Here is a 23,229-nt window from a genome sequence, read left to right as displayed (position 1 = left end):
TTTAATATTTTCAGGCTCTAGCTCTAGTGCTGAGAGGGATAAAGCTCCTAAGGCTTAGGAATTTGTACATTCCTTTTGTATGCCTCTTGAATTCATTATTTTGTGTAATAGAATGTTATTGTCAATTCTAGATTGCATATAGTTACACTTGCACTATTTAGTTATTGTAAAGATTTTGTTGTATTTTAGATCCTAAGTATTTATGTATGTAGAGTTATATATTTTGATAGGGACAAAATACTAGTGCTAGTGTAGAAATGTTGTTATGAAAATGATATGATCAATTTTTGATACAATGCAATGATTTTTTACCTCCCCCTTCTGTTTTTGGTATTAAGTGGTTAGGGAGTGATTTTGTGCTCTACAGGTATTTGAATTCATGTGATGTGTTATACTGATAGTTTTAGGTTTAATGGATATGGTCTAGGTGTTAAAAATAGCTTTTGGCACTTACTATGAGTTTTGGACACCTTTTTATATGTGAAAGTTGTGAAAAGTGGTAAAAATGTATTTGGGTGTCCATCTTCCTGGTGTGACTTATTTTGAAAGTGAAACGCATGCCATTAGCGAGTTTATAAAAAGAGCTTTTTTGTAGACTCCTAGATCATATCATTCGCATATTGGACAGAGATTTAGGGCACGCCAGAAGTTACCCAATTTTACTGTCAAATGACAACAGATTTTGCTATCAAGAAAATGTGAAACATGCCTCGGTGCATTGGCACTTGAGCCATAGTGCTTGGTATAGAGAGTAAGATGCCATAGCGCAGTGTGTACAAGCCATGGCGCATTGTCCTGTTTTGCAACAAACAATTTATTTTTTAATTGTTTTCAACTTCTTCCACTCCTCTAAGGGATCCCATGCTTCCATAACTTATTTTTACTTTGATTGAAGAATCAATGAATGATTTGAACACATTTTTAACTTAAGAAAACTTGGGATCCCTTGATTTGTAACTAAAACTTGGTAATCACCTAAATGGGTTAATCCTTTGATTACATAGGTTTGATTGGTTAATGGTGATTATTAGTGAGGATATTACATTAATTAACTCAAGTGCACTTGGAGCATAAATGAACATAGTGCTATCTTGGATTAAGTCAAAACGTTGGATGTTAATGACAGTTCTGTTAGCGCTTGGCGTGCCATAGTACACCTAGCTAGTAGGATGCCTCGAAGGTGCTAGCTTGTTGCAATGGCTAATGCACGTGGATTGGAGGAATAAATATTCATAAGCATTGTACTCACACTTGTTTTTCGCAGGCCTCATACTTGTGCTTATTTTTGTGGTCTCGAGCTATAGTTTATAGTCAAAATTGCATATTAACCCTATAGTATATGATATATACTTTTTAAGTAGATACCAATATTGACTTACCTGGGAGGAAAATAAGTTTTCTAGTGAAAATTTGATCCCCAATTCTAATTTTGTCAAGTGAAAGTTTTAAAATGAATTCTATCCAATATGAAAATCATGGCAAGAATGATAGTAGTAATACCAATCAAAAGTTGGTCTAGTTAGTAAGAATTTGGCTTATGACCTACAAGGTCATAAATTCAAATCCTACTATCAATATGATGACCTTATTAGTAGGTGATCTATATATACCATTGTAAGCATTCTTTGAGACTTGAGACATGTCTAGTTTTAGTGAGCTCCTGAGACCTAACTGACTTAAACTTTTCAACTATTTGAAAAAAAGAAAAGAAAAGAAAAGAAATGATAGTAGTAATAAAAAAATAGCAATATTGTTTTTAGTTGTTGTGCTCCTTTTATACACACACACAAACAAAACCCATTGGTACTTGTTTGTCTGCTGTGATTTCAATACCCAATTGGTCCCCTGTATTTATTGGTGTACGTAGACCGGACTTGTATTGCTTGAATTTTATCAAGCAATATTATCAATCAATTGCTTGCATTTTATGCTTTTGTTTACGTAGTTTGTCATTATCTCTGCAACCAATAATGGGTATGGATCAACATCTAACTTGAAGGATCCAAGTTTAAAAGAAAACTACAAGTTACTTCCTACAAGAACCTGAACAAGAACAACCCATTATTTGATGAAAACAATTAATGCCGCTAGTACTGAGGGGAAATGCCGGAACTTCAACTAATTAATACTCATTTGCTAGTAATCTATGTAAGAAAGCTAAGATGTAGAGTGAGATAATGTGGGAGATTTGACAGGGACAATTTAATATTTTTAAATTTACATTTTGGTAGTTGATCCTTCTTAATAATTAGAATTTTTAAGGTTCTTTTTAATAAATTAAATATTATTCTCACCTGGTCCTTCGCTCTAATTTTCCCTTTGTTATACTAGCTATGTATTATTTTTGATTTTTTGTATTTTAGTTTAGACTTGTATAGAACCACCATATATATCCTTCTCTCTCACACAGACACACATGTTTCTTTTTCATTCTTATTTGTTTTCCTATCCCTCACTTCTTTTGTCCACTTTTCAAATGCCCTGACTCTACCATGTAACATCCTGATTTTTTATATAATAAAGAAATTGTGGAATTTAGGTTTTGAGAAAAAAAAATGATAATAATATGAATTTATATTATTTGAGGTTATTTAGAAATAATATTATGGTTAGGTATTTAATTATGAATTTAAAAATTTAAATTTAAAACAACATAAGCAATATTTAGATAAGATATAATATATAAATAATTTTTTTTATGTGTGTGTTTAAAAAAAAAGAGAAGGTAGAAGGAACAAAAAAAGGGGGGTAGAAGGTTGTTGTTTCTAAGTCCCACATTGGTTAGATGAGGGAAGAGAAGAGGTGCCTTCATGTATAAAAAGGAGGGGGTGTGTGCATTAGGAAGCATGAGAGGCTAAGATGCAATTTAGAGAAAATTGCAACTTTTGGCCCAAAGGTTTGAATAATTAAATTCAAACCTATAGTTTTTTTTTTAATATAATTTTGGGACTCACAATCCCATTTTTATATTATTTTTCTCTCTTCCTCTCACGTTGCTCGGCGTTTTCTCGCAAGGGAGGATTATTTTCTTTTTCTTCAGGTATGTTCTAACTTTCCTGTTTAGATTAGCATTTAAAAATTTATTTAATTACAAAATTAATTTTATAGTTATTTTCTAAATAATATTAGCTTTCTAGTGATATAATTATTTTGTAGGATAGAGTAAATATTTTGATTAGGATTTTTTTATAGGATAGTTAATCTGATGATATGATAGATTAAAATATAGGTTAAAACTCTTAGGGATATAATAAATATTATAGAATATTTTCTTGAGGTTGAAACTCATGTTTAAGAATTTTTGAGTTAAAATCTAGATCTATATGGTTGAATTTATGTGGAATCTGAGATGTAGGGATAAATCTCTGATTATTAAATATTTATTTAAGTATGAATAGGTATTTTTGAGGTTATAGAAAGGTGATTTGAGGTTTCAGGATAATTCTAAAATTTTTAATTTATTTTTGAACGAATTTTTAGAATATAGAATGATGAAATTGTGATACTAGAAGTGATTTGAGGATAAAAAAAATAGTTTATTAGGGTACGAGAATTTTAGAAAAGAATTTAAAAAGTTAAATGAGGCATAAATCTTAAATTAGTATTAATATGGATTATAGATTTAAGACTTTCTAACTCTTTAAATTAGAGTTATTTATTTTAATGTAAAATTAATATATAGTATTGTGAAATAATTATGTAGATTATATTGACAAAGATAGTGGTGAAAAAGGAGTTGTGAAGGGGAACTTGTTATTCAAGACACAAGGTAACCATTATTAATGTGTTGTGATGAGTGTGTTTGTGAATGGTTATGTGTTGTTTTGTTGTTTGGAAAAATTATGAATTATTGAAAATAAATACTGTATATACTTGTTTGAAATTATTGCCAAGTGGGTTAAAAATTTATTTTTTATTTATCATGATGAGATATTATTGTTCGGATATATTCCTGTTTGGATATTTGAATGATGCATGACTTGTCAGGGTATTTTAATGTATGGTGTTAATGGGAATTTCTGTTCGGTTAATTATTACCACGTGGTAAGCCCTCATTGGACCCAATGAGTGGCGTGTCGCTTGGTCCAACTCACCTTTGGCCGGGTGATTTGGCGTCCGAGCATGGTGAAAGGAGGAGATAAGGTGCAGTCATGCAATTAAATACTTGTTCGGTTTGTTTGAAAATATTGTTTGGTTAAATGTTTTGTGTGCCCACTTAGCAATCGCATGATTAGTTACATCCGCATGCATCATTACATATTAATTTTTGGTTACTGGGACTTTTAAGTCTCATTCCCCGTGGTTAATATTTTTACAGGAGCGAATCCGGCCGAGAAAGCACCAGAGGTGTAATTATGGTGTATGAGACACCATCTTTTACGTTGCCTCTTATTTTGGATTATACAATGTATCTTGTGCCAACTTAGGACATATCTTGTCTATGGAGCATGTAAACTCTAATCCTTTTTATTAAATGCATTTATATGTCCAAGAGGATTATGTCTGTCCCTTTTGATTCATGACCTAATTTAAATAACATGCTATGAGGATCATGTCTGTCCCTCATGGTTCTAATTGCTTTTTGAGATATTTTAAGACCTGTGGTATATTGTCTTGGATGTATCATGGTAGAAATTTTTCTACCATGATAAGGGTATGATAAGGGTTCAATGAAAAAAAAATGATTTGTTGAATTAATAATTTGCGAAAAATCGGTTTGTAAATTTGAGGGTGTTACATACCACAACTTCCACATCTTTACTGATATTCATATTGATTACAAATTCATACTTCTATCCTGTTTCCACGCAATTTATCGGCCAAGATCTTGGCAATCATATCAAAGTTCTTGCCATTTTACTTTCTGGAACCAAGGGATGGGATAACTTTATCAAGTTCCATCCATTAATAGATGATTTGGGAAATTTCTGTTTTCTTTTCAATAGATTTTCTAAATAACTTAAAAAGATCAAAATAAAGAATTAGAAAGGAGGAGAGGAGGAGAATATATACTTCTCATGTCACAACTATGGAGAATGTTGAAAATTTGAAATTGGGTTGACAATTTTTTAGGACTTAGAAAATAACTCTAACTAATTTAGAAAGTCTCCTTACATTAGTCATAGGATCATTTTAGTCAAATTTTTTTTTTTTATTTTCATGGAAAGACGGTAGTCCTTAAATTTAATTTTATTATTGTAGACACCACATTCACATGCTCACATAATATCACACCCACCCCTTATAAAGTCCATAACCTCTCTCTTTTAAAGGAATGTGAAGTGCTATGAAGAGGTTCTTGATCATTTCATTCTATTTTTTCTTTTTTTCCAACAACAAAACCAGTATTTAATTTCTCCTTTGACTGCTCTTTTTTGGCCCAACTAGCCAGTGGTCAAGTTTGTGCTTTAGAAGGGATGCGACTTGGCAACATGCGACAGAGTTTAACAATGCACTGGATCACATCACTTTCATTCCTGCAACTCAATTACAAGTATTCGACAGAGTAACTATTAAGTAAACAAGTCATAATTTGAATATAATATTCTTTAAAACAAAAACATAAAGGCAGCTAAGAAAGAAGCATAGACATATGATCACATACCCATCATTTATCACTAAACCAGCGATGTTGGCTGCTTCAGGCAAAGCCAACTTCCACATCCGTATCATTTCCATGTCATTACAGAATTTGGCTTCATGCTTAGCCATTGCTCTTCCAAAACTTCCTCCTTGATGTTTTACGATTGAAGGGTCTACTTTGTAGAAAACTGGAACTACCCAAGTGCCCTGTGCTCTCTTACAATAAAGGCTCATCACAAGTTCTGCAAGACACTGTATGGATGATGCATAGTTTTCTGAGAATATAATGAAGGAAATCTTAGACTCTTCAATTTCTTTGAGTGAAGTTTGGCATATGCCATCACCCCTTCCAATCCTGTCCCCATCTTTGAATGCCTCAATCCCATTAGAATCCAAAGCACTATATAGAGACTTCATGAAACTAAGGGTATCTTTGCCTTCAAAACTCACGAATATCCTTCCTCCTGCAAAACAAGCAAATACCATTACTGCCAATTTTGTTCAATTACATATTTCACCATCGCCAAATAGAAATAACAAGGCTCTGATCATAATGTTATAATTGAAATAGAAGTTTATACGTATTGATGACCAAAATATTTGATATATATATATATATATATATAATTCATGTAACTAATGGAGCATGCATTTTTAGTCAGTCAGTGAACGAATTGTATTAGACAACTTAATTTTTTTTTTTAGACCAATTGTATCATCCATGGTTATATGAATTGTAAAATGAAAACAACCAATTAAGGTCCAAAAACTAAGGCATGCATAAAGTAAAGAGTAGGAAAATAAAGGCTTCAAGGACAAGAAAAAAATTCCAGTGAGATTCTCATTGGCAGTTGCCAAAGGAGCTGGGCTAGAATTCTTGGGACGATTTTCATAGTATTGTCTGACTTGAACATCAACTTTGCTTCTTTTTTTTTTTTTTTTTTTGTACAAATCTTGATGAACATCAAGCAAATAGGCTAATCGCGCATCAGACTCCAAGGGACTTAAACCAAGAAAATAAATATATATAGCCAAAATACATACACATATACATGCAAGCATGCACACACACATATATAAAGCCAAAGTGCACTTTGCATAAAATTCAAAAACAGCCACACTCGCAATAAAGCATGCATGATAGGATAAAGAATATCAATGATAACACATGATGATGAAAGAAGAAGGACAAAAGCCTACCATCATAGCTCAAGACATTCTCCGGTAACTCTATGGATTTCATTGAATTTGAATCTTGATGGGTATCATCTTCAATCTTTTCCTTATCTTGTAGTGGTTCTACATTATCAGGGTACGTATCTTTTCACATAGGAAAGAGCACCAATGATATAACACAAAAAGAAACAAAACTGAAGGGGAAAAAATACCTTGATTATCCAGGTTGTTCTGAATTGGCTCTGCAGATTTCGTTGAGTTTGAATAATCCCAACTCATTTCTTCCTCGAGTTCTTCTGCTTGTGGTTGTTCTTGTATTTTTTGCCATAAGTTGTGATCAGTGTATCTTCTAGGGTCCATGAATTGAATATTTTCTAAGTTACTTTGTAGATCGTATACATGAACTCCAAAATAAATATCTTTTTCACCTGTCATACTTTCCTGTGTTTTGCCCTCAATGGAGACCTTCACTTGATTCCACTTATTTACATGGGGGAGTTCAGTATTGGGAATTATGCTTTGCATATCACATACATATATGTGATCAGTCTTTACTGTTGATAGTAAAAGCCACTTGGAAGAAAAATCAAGCATGGTGTCATTGATGTGCACAGAGAATTTACAATTGTAGACATAATCTTGGTCATCTTTAACAAGAATCCAAAGGAAAATGACCGGGAATATGTTACGGACCCAAAATGACACAAAATTTCCTCGACTACAATTGTGGAGCCTTTCTGGGAATTTTTTTCCTGGAAAAATAAAGTTTCTTTTCCCAGGTTGAAAGTTGAGTGCCTGTGTAATAACCCCAACAAAAAAATTTAAAATAAATAAATATATATAGGTAATTTTTTTAAAGTGTGTTTATATTAATTCTTGGGATAAATATAACAAGTTAGAAACTTGGTCTAGTGGTAGTTGAGCAAGTCTTCATATATCAGGTCCCTAGTTCAAATTCGGAAGAGTACAAAAGAAGAGTTGAAAATTTTTCTTTTTCTGGTCATGCAAAATTACCAAATTGCCATTAGTTCATCAAATTTTTTTTAACTCTTTCTTTCTTCTCTCTCGATGAGTCTGGAGTAGAGAGAGAGAGAGATTCGAGGAGCGCCGAGATTTTGCACTGCCCTTCAACCGACTCGACCTTCTTCCTCCTCCATCGAAGCCAGCACCGTTGTTCGTGTAGTCGTCGTCGACGCTGTGCTTATTCGTTCGCCTCAGCTGTGATTTTCTTCTCGAGTTACTGCTGTTCGTCCGCCTCTACTGCTGATTCAATTATGAAAAGTCTTTCTTTCTCTTAGCTTCTGGTTCACGTGGGTATAAAAGATCTGGGTGAGCAAAAATCTCTTCCTTTTGGGTTCATTTTTTTTATTGGTAAGCTTATTCTTCTTCATTCATGGTGGCAGTTCTTCTTCACTGTTCAAAATCATTTTTTCTCCTTGTGTCCGTGCGTGTGAATGGCTGAAATGGTATTAAGATAATTATAAATCTTTGTTGCTGTTGCTGTGCGTGAGGCTGCCATTACTCTGTGTGTGCGAAAAAAAAATTCAAAAAATGGGGCTATTCTGTTGTTGCCATACTGTTTTAGGGAAGGGATAACTCAATATTGAGTTGGAAATTGATCTTAAAGCTTAACAATGATATATTTATGGCTGAAATTATAGAGTTCCTTGAAAGAATTTTGTTGCTATCCATATGTTGCAAGAAGAAGGTTTAAATTTGAGCTGAAAATTTAACTTAAGGCTTAGTAGTGAAATATATGTAGGTCATAATTTTTGGAGTTAAATTAATTCTATTTGAAATGGCTTATGCAAAGAAGTTATTGAGGTGAAGTTGGAAGAGAATAGCTTAAATATACAACTTGAATATTAGTGCTTGTAAGATGCTTGTTGAAAGATTTGTAAGAGGAAGTTGAACTTGACTTCGGAATATTTATAGAAATTATTAAATTAGAAATTAACCGGTTGATCTGTAAAGGAATTTGATTATGAGATTTCACGTTGCTATTGGAGCACTTGGAACTTGTTTGGTTATTGGTGAATTTGTGGAATATTTTAAATTAAAAAGTTATTAAAATTGTATATATTTATATTTTAGGGTGTGTGGAAGAACAAGACCCGGATAAGACTTAAAAGAAGAATACTTTCGGAAATCTAGAACTTCAACAGGTAAGTGAATAGCATTCCCTTTAATTTAATTTTATTGGTACTTTTATTTTTAACAAATTTTTTATTGAGATATTTTATTCTTGTGAATTACATTAGTTTTGAAACTTTGAGATATTGATGCGAGACATTTAAAGGAGGATATATGCATTATTTCCTCAGGGAATATGTTTTAAAGATTTATGGAATTATTTGGTTTATTAAACTCTTGAAATCCTTGGTTATTTAGATAATGCAAGCTCGTATATTATTTTATGAAAGACTATTTTCAATAGGTTTTAAAATTAAATTTTAAAGTGATACATGCGAGTTTGGCATTGGAAATGCTGATTATATTTCAGAAGTAATTATTTCCTCACATGTTCGAAACACTATTTTTGAAAGGACTCCAAATAGAACACTGCTGCTAACGGCAGTTCTGTTAGCCCGTAGCGCTGTGGTTAAATACTAGCTAGTTTGTTTCGTGAATTTTATTCTCACGTTTGGTATTCGTGGGCTTCGTACCCGTATTTGATTCCGTAGCCTGAGCCACATTTGGTTACTTGCCCTCGTGGACTGTGTGTCCACGTTTGTTTCATAGCTACGGCTGCGTTCGATTACTTACCCTCGTGGATTGATGTGTCCATGTTTGTTTTCATGGTAAGAAGCCACGTTTGGTTATTTACCCTTGTGAACTGTGTGTTCACATTTGTAACCTGTTCTGTTGAGTTCTCAGAAATTTAAACGTTAATTAATATGTGTTTTCAAAATTTACTTGATTTTGACTAGTAATTGATATCATTTTGAGTTATGTGAGAGCAGATTGACTTCTTTTAGCATGATAACATAGATTGTTTTCGATTTATTCTTATTTTACAAATATGATTATGACTTACATGCTTATAAATTTTGGTGGAATTACTTTCAATTTCTTGACACCATTATTAGAGATTGTCAATTTAAATTTTAAAAAATTTTATCATGGGAATGCTATTCACTGAAAAAATTATTTTGGCCTCATATTTGTTAGCTATGCTTTAATGTAAATATATAATATGTATGTCCTTTTGATTTGAAAGAAAGAGTAGATGCTCCACATAGGTTGTTGATGAACTTTATTTTTGGTTTGTATATTGATTGTTGGCTGGAAGAAGCTACGCTCCTGAATTATACTGTTATTTGTAAAAAAATTTGTTGTAAATTATCGGGAGATCCTAGTTACAGGGGAGGTTCTGCCGAAATTCCTACAAAAATGTTGACACTTTCTTATGATAATGAATTTAAAGAAGTTATTTTAAATTCTCATATGATTTGATTGAATTTTGTCTTTCTTGAAAAATGGAATAAATATTCACTTAGAGGTTTACGGGAATGTGAGAGTGGTTCACACCTGTGCCGGTCACCCTCTATTTTGGGGTGTGACAGCCTGCAAATTTCATATTGTGCCAAAAAAAATGTTAGGTAACATACAAGTATTAAAAGAATATAATTATAGAGAGAAGGTTAGGGAAGAGAGACATATACCTTCTTCAATACTTTACTTTTGGACAACTCAGTCAACAATGTGCAACATATGGCACTGAATTTTTCCAAGTTTAGTGGCATTCCCAAAATATGTTGCAGTTGATTGCAATTATCCAACAAAAGATATTTCAAGTTGTGATATTCTTTGATGCATTCCGGAAGAATTGTGAGACTATTAAAGCTTAGATCTAAATGTATCATATTTGGAAAGTGAGAAAGACCGAGAGCAAGAGAGTTATCTGATAAATTGCAATTTGAGAAATAAAAATGTTCTAATTTCAAAGATAATGTCGAGCAATCTAAGCTTGCTTGATCTTCTCCACCTTCACGCATCTTCAAATGCCTTATTCCTTTGCAAAAATTCGCAGTTAGCTTCCAAAGGTTTGGTAATGTACAAATGTTAGCTGGTAACTGCTCAAGATTAGGACACTCGTCTATGCTCAAGATTTCAAGTTTGGTGAGATTGCAAATTGAAGATGGCAATTCAGTGATTGATGTCTTGTCTAAATCAAGTGTTTGCATTTCTTCCATCATGACTAATATTTCTGGAAAACTCTGAAGACTTGAGCAACCAAAGAGGTTGAGATGTTGGAGAGATGTCAAACTAAGACCAGCTGGTAAAACCTTCAAGTTTCTACACCGCATGGCACTCAATTCTCTCAATTTATTTAAACATCCAACTGACTCATGAATTTCAATTAAATTTATGCAACCATCAAGCCACAATTCTCTTAAATTAGAAACTCCAGATAAGCTTGGTATTTGCTGTAAAAATTTGTAATTTTTGAAATTCATGCAATTTAAATTGCGAAACTTCTGCAAAACAAATATCATTTTATCTTTTAGAGTAAGACAAAGAAACAAAAGAAAAGGTACTAATGGTTCTTAGATACTCACCTTATCAAAAGGTTGAAGCAATTCACAATAACTAAAGGACAAGTCTAGGTAAACTAGTTCTAATGGGTGCACGTGATATGGAAAAAATTGAAAGGATACCCTATCCATTCTAACCATCTTAAACTATTTGGCAAATATTTAGGACATTCAAAAAAGCATGCTTTTCTTATCACAAGAATTTTGAGATTCTTCATCTTCATAAATGCCTCTCCATTCCATTGTACTTCCATACCTTCTGGTAAGTCTAGAATTATGGCTTCAACCTTCTTAGTTCCCTTTGAAAATGAAAAGTGCACAATAAATTTCAAAATTTAGATTTGTAAAAATCATAAGGCAACTGTTAATGAAAATAAATATGCATGTTGGTGATCTTACTATATTTTGTTGTAAGGCATGAAGAATATCTTGATAGAACCATAACCTGCTACGTTCACCAGGTTCATATGACAATTCTTGTCAAACAATCTCTTTACCTACATCTTCTATGAAGTCATGCATCATCACTCGATCTCCTTCAATCTTTACAAGAGATTTATCAATTAACACTTCAATATCATATTCTAGTTGGATTCCATGAAAACATTGCAACATATCATTGATATCTCCAAATTTCTCACCATTGAAGAAGCAAGCCAAGTCAAGGAAAACTTTTTTCTCCACATCTCCTAATGTATCATAGCTTAATTTGAGGGCTTCTAATACTCTTTCATGTGGTATTGTTTTGAATTGATTTAATGCAGAAATCCAATGACTTACTCCTTTACCATGCAAGGTTGAACCAATCACTTCTAAAGCTAATGGAAAGCCACACGAATAGTGTATTGCACGATTGCCAACCTTCATGTAGTTAGAATCCAGATTTTCTTTTTTAAAGGCTACCAGCTAAGCAACTTAAGAGATTCCTTATCATTTAATTCCTTGATATTGTAAATGCTATTAATACCATGACTTACTAACAATTGCTTATTCCTTGTGGTGGTGATGATTCTACTTCCACAACCAAACCAATTACAACTTCCTACAAGTGCTTCTAACTGGTTTGACTTGTCAACATCATCAAGAATCAAAAGAATCTTCTTTTTACTAAGTCTGTGTTCTATGATTGGTATTCCCTCATGAAAATCACCCAATTTGAGATCTTTCTCCATGACTAATTTATGCAATAAAGTCTCTTGAAGATGTGACAAATCATTTGCCATTTTAGCTTGTTTTCTCACATTAGAAAGATAACATACACTATCAAAATTATCAGCAATGGAATTATATACAGCTCTTGCAATAGTTGATTTACCTATTCCACCAGGTCCCCAAATTCCTATCATCTTGATTTCCTTAGTGGACCAAAGATCTAAACAAGAAATTACTTCCTTCACTCGAGATACAAGTCTAACTGGATAATTTGTAACATGTAAAGGCTCCTAATTAATCCTAACAGCAACTTCACTGATGATCCTTGTAATACACTCTTGTTCTTTTGCAATCCTGACCAATATGTAACAAGTTCACTTTTAGTCAAACTAAAATATTATGATACGTCAAGTTAGAAATAAAAACTCCGTCGCATTCTCTATGCTTCCCAATAAGAAATAATAGTAGTTTCATTCCTCATAATAATTATTAAATATGAAAGTGTGTTGTAGGAAAATTTTAAATTGAGTCCTAATTATTAGAAAAATATTAAGTTGATTATATAAATGATAAATATAAGAGATTAAAAGATTAAACCTCATGCGTGGCTAAAGGAGGACCAAAATCTTGTGCGATTGTGTGGGATTGTTCATTGTTGTGTGGTGTGTGAGTGTGTAAAATGCATTTGTGTGAGATCCCCTTTCTTATGAGGAAGGGTTAGGTAGGATATTAAAAAAAAATTTAAATGATTATGTGGATATATTTTTTTGAAAAAACGTTAAAAAAATACAAATAATGCATTTTTTTTATGCAGACAAGCTAACGATCAGAAGAAAAAAGAAAGGAAAAAAAAAAGACAATTGGAAGGTTGATGCATTACGAGAAGCATATAAGAGACTGGGCCAAAAATTCTATTTAACTATAACAAAAAGGGGGGGGGGGGTGGGGGCGAGAAGGTAAGAGGATATACTTTGGTTTGAGATGATAGCCTTTAAGCTCAGCAGCTTGAGACAAAGCCAGCCTCCATTTTTGCACCTTTTTCTTATTGTCTTTGAATCTTTCCTCCAGTCTCGGCAATGCCTCTGCATAGCTTCCTCTCGGACGTCGAAGCTCCGATGGATCCACATAGTAAAATATTGGATATATCAACCGACCTTCTTCCTTGAAGCACTCCATACTCTTCACAAGTTCGTCCAAACAAAACGTTGAGTTTGCATAGTTTTCAGAAAAAACCACGATGGCTATTCTTGATTCTTGTATGGCTTTCAAAAGTGCAGGTGTGATTTCTTCTCCTGTCCTGATGCGTTCATCATCAATAAAGGCATGAATTCTTCTTTGACGCAGAGCTTCACAGAGATAGCTGATGAAACCTAAGCGACTATCTTCACCGTGAAAACTGAGGAACACATGATAAACCCATTTGTAAGAAATAGAAGAGCATGTCGTTCGCTGTGCCATGAGAGCGTAGAATAAAGCAAGAATCACAGAACTGCAAATTAAACAAGGAAGGGTTCAAGTGCAGTTTATTTGTTGAAGTTCTTGCGGATATAGTTTACCAAAGTGACATGTATGCATTTCTAATTTTTGTAGAAAAGCATTATTAATTTTATTAATTCATATTGACAATCATTAATGTCAACAGATCAAGGAATTATGTGTGTATATATATATATGTCAATGACTAGCTATTACAAATTCAATATTTAATTTAAAGATATTCTATTATATTGTGTGATATCTTCAATGATTGTAAATTTAATAATCATGGCGATAGAATACTGTATGTCTATGTCTGAAAAAGATTAAAGAAAACAAGTTGATAAAATCCACAAAGCTTCCTTAATTTCAACGGCTATGCAGAAAGATCTAGGAAGGTGGGATAAGTGAAACGGAGAAAGCAAAGTGAGGAAAATATATTTTATGGGTATGAGTCATTTTAACAGGGCAAGGCAACAAATAACAGTGCCATGTTTTAGGAATAATTAAAAAATAAGAGTTCACATTTCCCTTTCATTTTGGCAAAAAATTAGCGTTTTTTAATAGTTGTTTTTCATAACTTTGCTGGAATGAAGGACGCATGGAAGATTCATGGCATGGATGATGTTACAAAGTTTTAGTGCTTGAGTTTTGATACATCAGTTATTTAATATCTGAGCTGATAAAATGGCATTGGGATAGGTATTCTAGATTTAGAAAGCGTGATTACATTGTGGTTCGGTCTCTTGAGGCACACCTAACCTAATCACTTCGAAACTACCAAAATTGAAGATAGGAATGATACTACAAAACCATATTTTAGTTACAAGAAAAAAATGAAAACGGAATGGATTATAGAAATAAAAATAAAATAATCCAAATATTTTAACTTATTTAATATTTATTTTTATTTTTTAATTCATTTTATTCTTTTTTACGCCTTAATAATTAGGTAGATGCTAGAGCTCAAAGTGTGAAGCTCAATAAGGTAACCAGTCTGTTTCGCTAAATTTGCTACCGTTGACAGGATAGAACAAAGACGACCAATGAGAAAAAGGAGGGGTTTATTTTCTAATTTTTATATAGTAATAAAATAATACTTAACTTTATAATGTTATTTTTAATATATAAAATTAAAAACATATTAAATTAATTATAACTGATTTGACTATAATTTAATCATTGACAAATGCATCATTATCTTGCTTAGTTCAATGAGATACAATATTTTTTATGAACATCCTTAGAGAAGTGTTACGAATATTATCATCATAATGTGAATGTCGATGACAATTAAAAGAATGAATTTTAGAATTATATTCATAAAATTTTATAGCCTCCAAAATCAATTGCTTCTCTGAGATTTTCCATGATTAATAAATATATATAACAAGGGTTATATATTATGCAATCATAGATTTAACAAGCTTATCTATATTGTTGTTCTTAAGTTGTTTGGAAACCTTATGGACCACACATTTTATACACTTCAAAATGAATGAGAATTTCCTCACAATTTTCTCTTTACATCTCTCTTATATACTTCCACTGAGTTCATATTTTTCTTCAATTTTCATAACAGAATAAAATTATTTCATCATCAAAGATAACCATTCTCAAGATAATATTAGTCATGATAAGACTAAACATGTTTCAATTAAATAATTAATATAACCTTCACCGAATTTATTAAATATATTTTTTCGCACCAGAAAAGAAATGGGCCGAGCCCAATAGAAAAAAAGGATTCTGAGATCCTTAGGAAATGATCCTTTCTTGGGGTCACTGTTTTGAAAACTGGACCGGATCGTCGACTGGTTTGGTTTTCGGTCTGGTTCAAAGGAAAAAACCGTTTTAAGAGTTGAGCCGGTTTGAGCCGTTTCGAACCGGCGGTCGGACCAGGAACCAGATCCGGTTTTCAAAAACCAGACTATTCAAAAAAAACATTTTTTTTATTTTTTATCAAAATTTTTAAAAAAAAATGACTAATTTTTTTAATCATTTGATATTATATTGTATCATATGGCCTGTTAAGTCATGATAAACTTAAAATATTTAATTTTTTTAAGTTAAATAACAATTTTATATGTATTTCTTATATTTAAATTATTATATACATATATAATTTTTTTAAATTTAATTATTACGTCACCAGTTGGACCATGCGAACCGTGAACCGTTGACTTTTCCGATTCAATGTCCGGTATGGTTCTGAAAACATTGCTTGGAGTTAATTCCCTGGGGAGGGGACAGCCAGGAAACACTGTAAAAGGATATTTCAGCTGATCAGCATGGAGCAGAAGGACCAAGCAAATACACACATCTCAGCTCAGAGAAAATCAACATTCCAAGAACCAGCGTTTACACCCTGTGTTAGTGTCACTCTGCATTTCAATCGAAGGGCCTCAATTAATAAAGAATTGGTAGCTTAACTCAATCAAAAACCTGAAACTGACATCACGGACACGTGCCCTAATGGCCTCTGAAATTATGTTTTCCCATTACCTAATGCCGAAGAGTCTGCCTCTACTAGTGTTATTAAAGAAGTCACAGATGAAACCCTGCGCCAATGGTGGCATATAGATATAGCCATTTCTTTAAGCCAACAAAAATTACAGCAGTTGAGCGTTATTGCCTGTGCTTCAGATTCTCTAGCACTCCTCATATCCTCTTTCCTACTGGAAGCTGTGACACTTGGCAGAAAGTAATCCAAGAATGCAACGATTTAATGGATATCCTTGATTGAATGGATTCCAAATCTGACACACTTTCTTAATATGCACTACAAAATCCTCAGAGAGGGTCAGGACATTGGCCACATATATTCAAAAGGAAAACTATCCTAATGACTATGTTAATTTTTTGACCTCAAAGTAACAATGTTAAAATTTAAAACCAAATATCTGGGAGACAGTAGCCTCTTTTCACCTGGAGAGCGAAAATTTGCACAAGCAGAAAAATTGACTTGTAGAAACAATTCCTCCTGCAGAAAAATATACTGCAATTATTTCAAACAGTCTGCTCAATGAAGAAAAGGAAATAAAAAACAGCGTTTGATTACCTGAATTTGATTAGGCATTTCTTATATTAAATTCTTCTACAGAACTAGTAAACTGAAAATTGATGAATAAAAAACATAAACGCTTAATTTGCGCACAATTCTTTCATATACCCTGAGGCTATATGGTCATCACATGGTTCATCCAATCCAAGCATAACAATATGCATGCACAAGAACATACTGAATTAACAAAACCAGCATACTAAATTTGTTACGTTATTCAATCAAAAAATTTCAAATTTACACATTTATACTCAAACAGATAAGAAATATTATACTTTGGCATCTGACCATGATCTGCTCCACTTAGCTGAGGCAGTTGGTGGATGCAAATTAGGAGACTAATATCTCCACCAGGGCCCAACATCTTGTAGATCCAATCTGGCACAACCTTTTAAAGAAAACCAGTCTATTCTTGTGCTTCTTAAATTTTGTAGTCACTCAACATACTTATGACAATAAAATGCAATATTAGAAGCTACTTGCGTTATGGTCACAACAAAATCTGAACTGTCCGTTATCTTGTTCTGCAGGAGCTCCTCCTTTTGTGATTGGAGAGCATTTGACAGAACTGTGTACAGATTATATCGCATCAACTAAGCAAAGCAACGATGAAGAGATCCGTTGTTATGTTGCTGATTTTGATTTTCATGAGAACAATCAAGGCTCTCTGCCTCCTGAATTGAAAAGCAGAGGACATGGTACCACAAATAACTCATAAAAGAGATGGAACATGCACAATATAACAGAGAGGAGCCCAAAAGGGGGGGGGGACAATAGCACACATAAACACGAAAAGATCGAACAGTTGCATGAATAAACAAGACAAAAAAGCAATATATACTTGCATGCTCAACAAGCATTTCTGCCAATGTTGACTGTTGAATTCTAATATTTGATTGGGTTTGGTTCGTGGATTCTAGCTCATGTTTCAAGCATGGCACTTCTTTCCCTCAACTTGTGTCTCTTCGCTTTCAGTGTCTTCCCTTTTCTCCTAGTACCCTTCACCGTTGATGAAAAGATTGATTGAGGTTCTTTCTCTTTCATAAAAGCAATAAACTCCTTTAGCTGCTTCTCATTGAGTCTGAATTTACTAAAGCACGGAAGCATCTGCATTGGGCCTTTTTCTATCTCATCCATTGCACAGTGCATCTACTGTTTTACCAAGTAAGTAATTGCCCATCACCTCCTAAACTAATGGAATGCCACCTGAACAAAGTATTGCATGTTTTGTACCGTCCACGTAACCAGATTTCACATTGTCCTTTTCAAAAGCAATCCGGGAAAGCATTTGAAGAGCCTCATCATCACTTAAATTCTTTACATCGTAAATTTTTCAATACCATGACTTACTAACAACTGTTTATTCCTTGTCTTGATAATGATCCTGCTTCCTTGACCAAACTAGTCACATCCTTCATTAACTGCTTGTAACTGATCTAATTCTTCAACACCATCCAGAATTACAAGAGTCTCTTTTTGAGGGAACCAGGGTTGTATTATCATCTTATGGTAATCATCCAATTTGGAACCGTTGCCCCTGGCTATTTCAGTAAGAACTGAATATATTGCTATATGATGTGATAAACAACTCGTGTCCCGAAAATGTATTGTATAAATAGAAGAACCAGAAAAATACCATAAATCTTCAAAATGATGAGCAATGAAATTACACACAGCACTTGCTATTGTTCATTTACCTATTCCGCAAGTTCCACAAATTCCTACCATTTTGACTTCCTCATTATACCCAGCATCTAGAAGTGCGATTACTTCTTGTACCCGAGACTCAAGTCCCGCTGAATAATCTGGAATGCGAAAAGGAAATGCATTAATATTCCTTGAAGAGATTACATTAATGATATTTTGAATAAACTCGTCTTCTTTTGCATTCCTGACTAATTTTGAAGGGATTCACTTTTTAGTCAAACAAATACAATGATATCAGAGTACTGCTTTTCAGAGAATAACTAAGGTCTGCTTTTCAGACCTTTTTAGAAATAACATCTATGCTGCTCCCCATTTGTCTCGCAAGAAGAAATAATAGCACTCTTAGCATATAGAAATTTTTTCAAATATGCTCCATTCTCCCTCATGGCTACTCTAGGGACTGGAATCTCGCTTTGTCTGAAGCAACTAACTGCTCAAGACGCAGTTGGCATCCCACGTATCTCCTCACCCTTTTCCTTAGTTGTTCTCCTTTCTACTATTTGGACAATACTTTAGTCATTACTCTGCTACTGTAGGGACTGGAATCTCAATTTGGCACGTTACACAGAATTTGATAAATGAATCAGACTATTTATAGCTTATCAATATGACCTTTTAAATTTTTGTCATTATATATAAATATAGATTTTGATTTTGTCACTAAATAATTATAAAAATCCGTTATTCTTCTTTACATTAGAGTATAGAAACTTAGCTAGGTACCATATATTATTCTTGGTTTCTTTCAGAATGAGTAGAAACGAAAAAGTCAGAACATAATTTTGTAAATGAAAATGAATTTTCCATGTAGTTCAATAATGATTAATAAAAATAGTTACAAATAAATATTAATAATATAATAAATATTGAGCTAAAATGGATAAAACTCTCCTGAACTTTGAGACATTCGCATATAACCTTTTTTACATTTAAAAGTTTAAAATTAACTCTCTAACCTTTAATTTTGTTTTTCAAAACCCCTTGTTGCTAATTTTGTTATTTTTTTATGAGGATTAAAATGTCATTCAACTAAAAAATATTATTAAACAAAAATATTATATTATATAACTATTTATAATAAATTTTTGATATTTTTTAGATAGTTGAAGCATCGGTAATAACCAAAAAAAATATTATTATCATCATATAAAATTTTAAATATTTACTTTTGTGTTACTTTTTTTATTTTTTTTTGTTATCAATGGTGCATAATTTTCTAGTATTAAAATATAACTTAATCTAATATGATAATATTTAAAATTTTAAATATTTTAGTCATGTGCATTATATTAATCTAACATGAAAATATAAATAAAAATTTATCTATTAAAATAGTAAAATCATGCACTATTGATAACAAAAAAACATGGATAAAACTAATATAAATATAAATATTTAAAATTTTATACAATGATAATTATATTTTTTTGTTATCAATGCCTCAACTATCTAAAAAATATAAGAGATTTATTATATATAGTTATGTAATATAATATTTTTGTTTAATAACATTTTTTAGTTGAATGACATTTTAACTCCTATAAAAAAATAACATTATTAACAATAAGGGGTTTTAAAAAACAAAATTAAAAGTTAGGGGTGTTAACTTTAAACTTTTAAAAGTGAGAGGGGTTATATGCAACTGTCTCAAAGTTTAGGAAGATTTTATACATTTTAGCTTAAATATTAAATATCTTGTGCTGCACAAATCAAACCCAAGTTAAAGTCCCAAATGGAAATGGAGATTATACTTCCAATAAAAAACAAAGGAAATGAAGCTTACAACGCCTCTTTTTCAAATGCTGTATTTATAATAATTTTGAATAATTATTCTGAAAATTTTCAAATATTTTTTATTTATTTTACAATTGTAAAAAATGTAGGAACAGTTTATGCATAACTGATACTGTCAATTATCAATGCCCCCAGCTGTTGGGAAAAAATCATCACTGACTTTAGCCTCAGTGAATAAATAAAAACAAAAGAATAGAAATTACTTGAAACAATCTTTAAGTAGAGATAAATTATTATTATTATCTAAGATTAATTATTAGTCATTAATGTGTACTTGGAGGTCAAAAATATACTTTTATATATAGGGTAGTGGATTTAGAACATCAAATGGTGGGTGAAAAGTACAGGAGAGGAAAGAAGAGACGGAATGACCTGAAGATAGTGAAAATTGAGGAAAAAGTAATTACTCTCTCCCATTTTTACTATAGTGTCTTGTAGAAAAAAAAAAATTTGGTCATTAATATAAGTTACATAGAGGAGAATTTAATTCTAATTTTGCTGCAATGGAAAGGAGCGAAATGGATTAAAGAAATAAAACTAAAAATAGAATATTGATCAATATATGGAGGGGAGAAAAGTTAACCATGTTCATAAGGAGAAAAGATAATTTAGTTTATGAGATTGAAAATCATGATTTATAAAGTTTGTGGTGGATATAATGATTCTCACATTTATGATTTGTGTTATGAAGTTTTATCATATTTATTATAAGGGATTCGGTAATCTAATTCATTTTTTTATTTTTTTAATTCATTCCATTGGTATCATTTTTGAGAAGCCAAACGGCTTTGTTGTGTGTGTTTGGCTTACATTTCAACTGAGGTTAGGATGATTCAAATGTCAGTTGGGGTACTCAAAAGCTCATTAAAATATTTTAATCTTGTTTGCATAAGAAAATGTTGAAAAGAGCTTTTAAGCAAAAATAAGCGTTCAAATGGAAGCAGCAAAAATGAGCTTCTCAAATCTCGATGGAGATTTCTTTCTCCTCGTTGGTCCTCCCTCCTCCTCTCAAAGCATCATGTGTGGGACCACGTTGCAGATACACTTTCAGCTTTTGGTGTGAGAAATTGTAAAACAAAGGGGCCTAATGATTTTTTAATCACACAATATTTAAAATTTCACATTTTTTTAATTTATCAATTTATTTTAAAATTTTTATTCTACTTTTAAATTTTTTATTTTTTCTGTAACTTCTAATTATAATATTATATTATAATTGATTTATATTATAATACATATAACTTAAATATAATTATTATAAATATATATTTACGATATTGTAACAATTTCTCTGAGTCTAAATATTATAAATTATAAAATTAAAAAATAATTATAATTATATTATGTGATTTTTGATTTATTAATATATTTTATATTTGTACTCTATTTTTTAAAAAAATTGTAATTGTAATTTTAATATTTTCCCCATAAATATTAAATTAATCACAAAAATTTATACAAGAAAACTCTTGTCTATTTTTGTCATTTTACTTTTCAACTAGTTTTTGAATTAAATTATTTAAATAAATTTCAGTTTGTCCAATTTACTTTTAAAATAAAGGTACCCAAACATAAATTATGTTATAATCAAAGATTTTTCTTTTAACTTCAATTTACTAACCTTAATTAATTCTAACTCAATTGCAGATTTTTTTGATCCCAACACACACTAACTAAAGTAACGCCCAAATAGTGGAAAGGAGAATAACTAAGGAAAAGGATGAGGAGATACTTGAGATGCCAACGATGTCTTCGGAAGTTAGCTGCTTCGAACAAAGCCAACCTCCATTTTTGCGCTTGCTGTTTGTTGTGTTTTAATCTCTTCTCAAGCCTAGCAAATGCTTCTTCATAACTCCACGTTTGAGTCTGCAACTCTATTGCATTCATGTAAAAAAATATTGGACGAACGAATCAATAATCCTCTTTAAAGCACTCAAGAATGGCTGCAAGACTACTCGAACATGATGCTGAGAATGAATAATTTTTGGAGATAACCATGATAGCTGTCCTGGATTCTTGTATTGCCTTGAATTCTTCCCCACTGGACTTGAGTAATTCATAGTTAATGAAGGCATGGATTCTCCTTTCACACAGGGAATTGTACAAGCAGGTAATCTCCTCTATAACTCAAAAACACATCATAATCTCCTTAAATATCTTGGCCACCACCTTGGTACTGTGAATGAACTATTGGACATTATAAAAAGTCATTAGCTTTGTATGCAAAATTCACAAAAATTAATATACACATTAATTTCATAGAGGCTCTTTCGCTCATCCACACAACTGCAAGAAGGACTTTTTACATTAGGTTATTTTAGACTTTTTACATTGATTATTAGAGGAAAATATAAAAAGGATGTAAAAAATTAACTTTCCACATTGGTCAAAAAACTGACATGGAAAAGACTTTCAACATCAATTATTTAAATAACCAATGTTGAAAGTTAGCTTTCCACGTGAGTTATTGTTATTTATAATAATTGACATGGAAAGCTGTCTTTTCACATTGATTTTTAATAAGAAACCAATATTAAAAGGTTTTTAACATCAGTTTACTAAATAATCATTGCTGTAAGTTTATTTTTTAAAAAAATATTATTTGTTTTTCCATACATCTAAAACTTAAACATGTAAGTTATAGAATATACAATATAGAATATACAACAAGAAAAAAAGCAAGTATACATTTCATTCCTCTATCTAGCAACATTCATCACAATAAATTTAATTCCTTCA

At 31.8% G+C, this 23,229-nt stretch overlaps 2 protein-coding genes and 1 long non-coding RNA gene across 6 annotated transcripts; 1 reads left to right on the top strand and 2 right to left on the bottom strand.

Annotated features, from left to right (window-relative positions):
- Window positions 1-2,744: 2,744 nt before the first annotated feature.
- LOC129304728 (uncharacterized) lies at window positions 2,745-4,504 on the top strand. The gene is made up of 3 exons (XR_008591758.1): window positions 2,745-3,040; window positions 3,704-3,769; window positions 4,319-4,504. It is a non-coding gene; the product is annotated as an uncharacterized LOC129304728 (long non-coding RNA).
- Window positions 4,505-5,291: 787 nt separating this feature from the next.
- Window positions 5,292-11,150, bottom strand: LOC129294214 (disease resistance protein L6-like). Of its 2 annotated transcripts, XM_054932407.1 has the most exons (6): window positions 10,425-11,150; window positions 10,268-10,326; window positions 6,972-7,554; window positions 6,784-6,882; window positions 5,606-6,047; window positions 5,292-5,477 (listed from the first exon to the last, which is right to left on the bottom strand). In XM_054932407.1, exons 3-6 carry the CDS (start codon window positions 7,351-7,353, stop codon window positions 5,396-5,398), a joined length of 1,005 nt encoding a protein of 334 aa, XP_054788382.1. In that variant the 5' UTR covers window positions 7,354-7,554; window positions 10,268-10,326; window positions 10,425-11,150; the 3' UTR covers window positions 5,292-5,395. The 2 variants fall into 2 exon arrangements, with proteins under 2 accessions (XP_054788382.1, XP_054788391.1); XM_054932416.1 differs by lacking the exons at window positions 10,268-10,326; window positions 10,425-11,150 and having other exon boundaries at window positions 6,972-8,611.
- Window position 11,151: 1 nt separating this feature from the next.
- On the bottom strand, window positions 11,152-14,076 carry LOC129294225 (TMV resistance protein N-like). Of its 3 annotated transcripts, none has more exons than XR_008589327.1 (3): window positions 13,420-14,076; window positions 11,697-11,840; window positions 11,152-11,596 (listed from the first exon to the last, which is right to left on the bottom strand). XR_008589327.1 is itself a non-coding variant. In XM_054932426.1 (2 exons), the coding sequence occupies exons 1-2, from the start codon at window positions 13,905-13,907 to the stop codon at window positions 12,740-12,742; spliced, it is 552 nt and encodes a 183-aa protein (XP_054788401.1). In that variant the 5' UTR covers window positions 13,908-14,076; the 3' UTR covers window positions 12,392-12,739. The 3 variants fall into 3 exon arrangements, 1 of the variants encoding a protein (XP_054788401.1); XR_008589328.1 differs by having other exon boundaries at window positions 11,697-11,803; XM_054932426.1 differs by lacking the exons at window positions 11,152-11,596; window positions 11,697-11,840 and adding an exon at window positions 12,392-12,803.
- Between the last annotated feature and the right edge of the window lie 9,153 nt (window positions 14,077-23,229).

The sequence above is a fragment of the Prosopis cineraria genome, unplaced genomic scaffold (genome assembly GCF_029017545.1).
Source record: "Prosopis cineraria cultivar Desert tree isolate PC_DT_omini unplaced genomic scaffold, ASM2901754v1 PC1, whole genome shotgun sequence".
Taxonomy (NCBI): domain Eukaryota; kingdom Viridiplantae; phylum Streptophyta; class Magnoliopsida; order Fabales; family Fabaceae; genus Prosopis; species Prosopis cineraria.
Note: the sequence above shows the minus strand (reverse complement) of the source record. Positions and strands in the feature narration are given on the sequence as shown.

Bases quoted from the DNA above. Each gene is read 5' to 3' on its own strand.
- LOC129294214 (XM_054932407.1), bottom strand. From the start codon at position 7,353: ATGCTTGATTTTTCTTCCAAGTGGCTTTTACTATCAACAGTAAAGACT. The intron at 6,048-6,783 runs GTAGGCTTTTGT...CTTGTTTTGCAG, and splicing joins GAATGTCTTGAGCTATGATG to GAGGAAGGATATTCGTGAGT. The intron at 5,478-5,605 runs GTATGTGATCAT...ATTGAGTTGCAG, and splicing joins GGTTTAGTGATAAATGATGG to GAATGAAAGTGATGTGATCC.
- LOC129294225 (XM_054932426.1), bottom strand. From the start codon at position 13,907: ATGGCACAGCGAACGACATGCTCTTCTATTTCTTACAAATGGGTTTAT. The intron at 12,804-13,419 runs GTATATCCTCTT...CATATTGGTCAG, and splicing joins GGCTATCATCTCAAACCAAA to GATTGCAAAAGAACAAGAGT.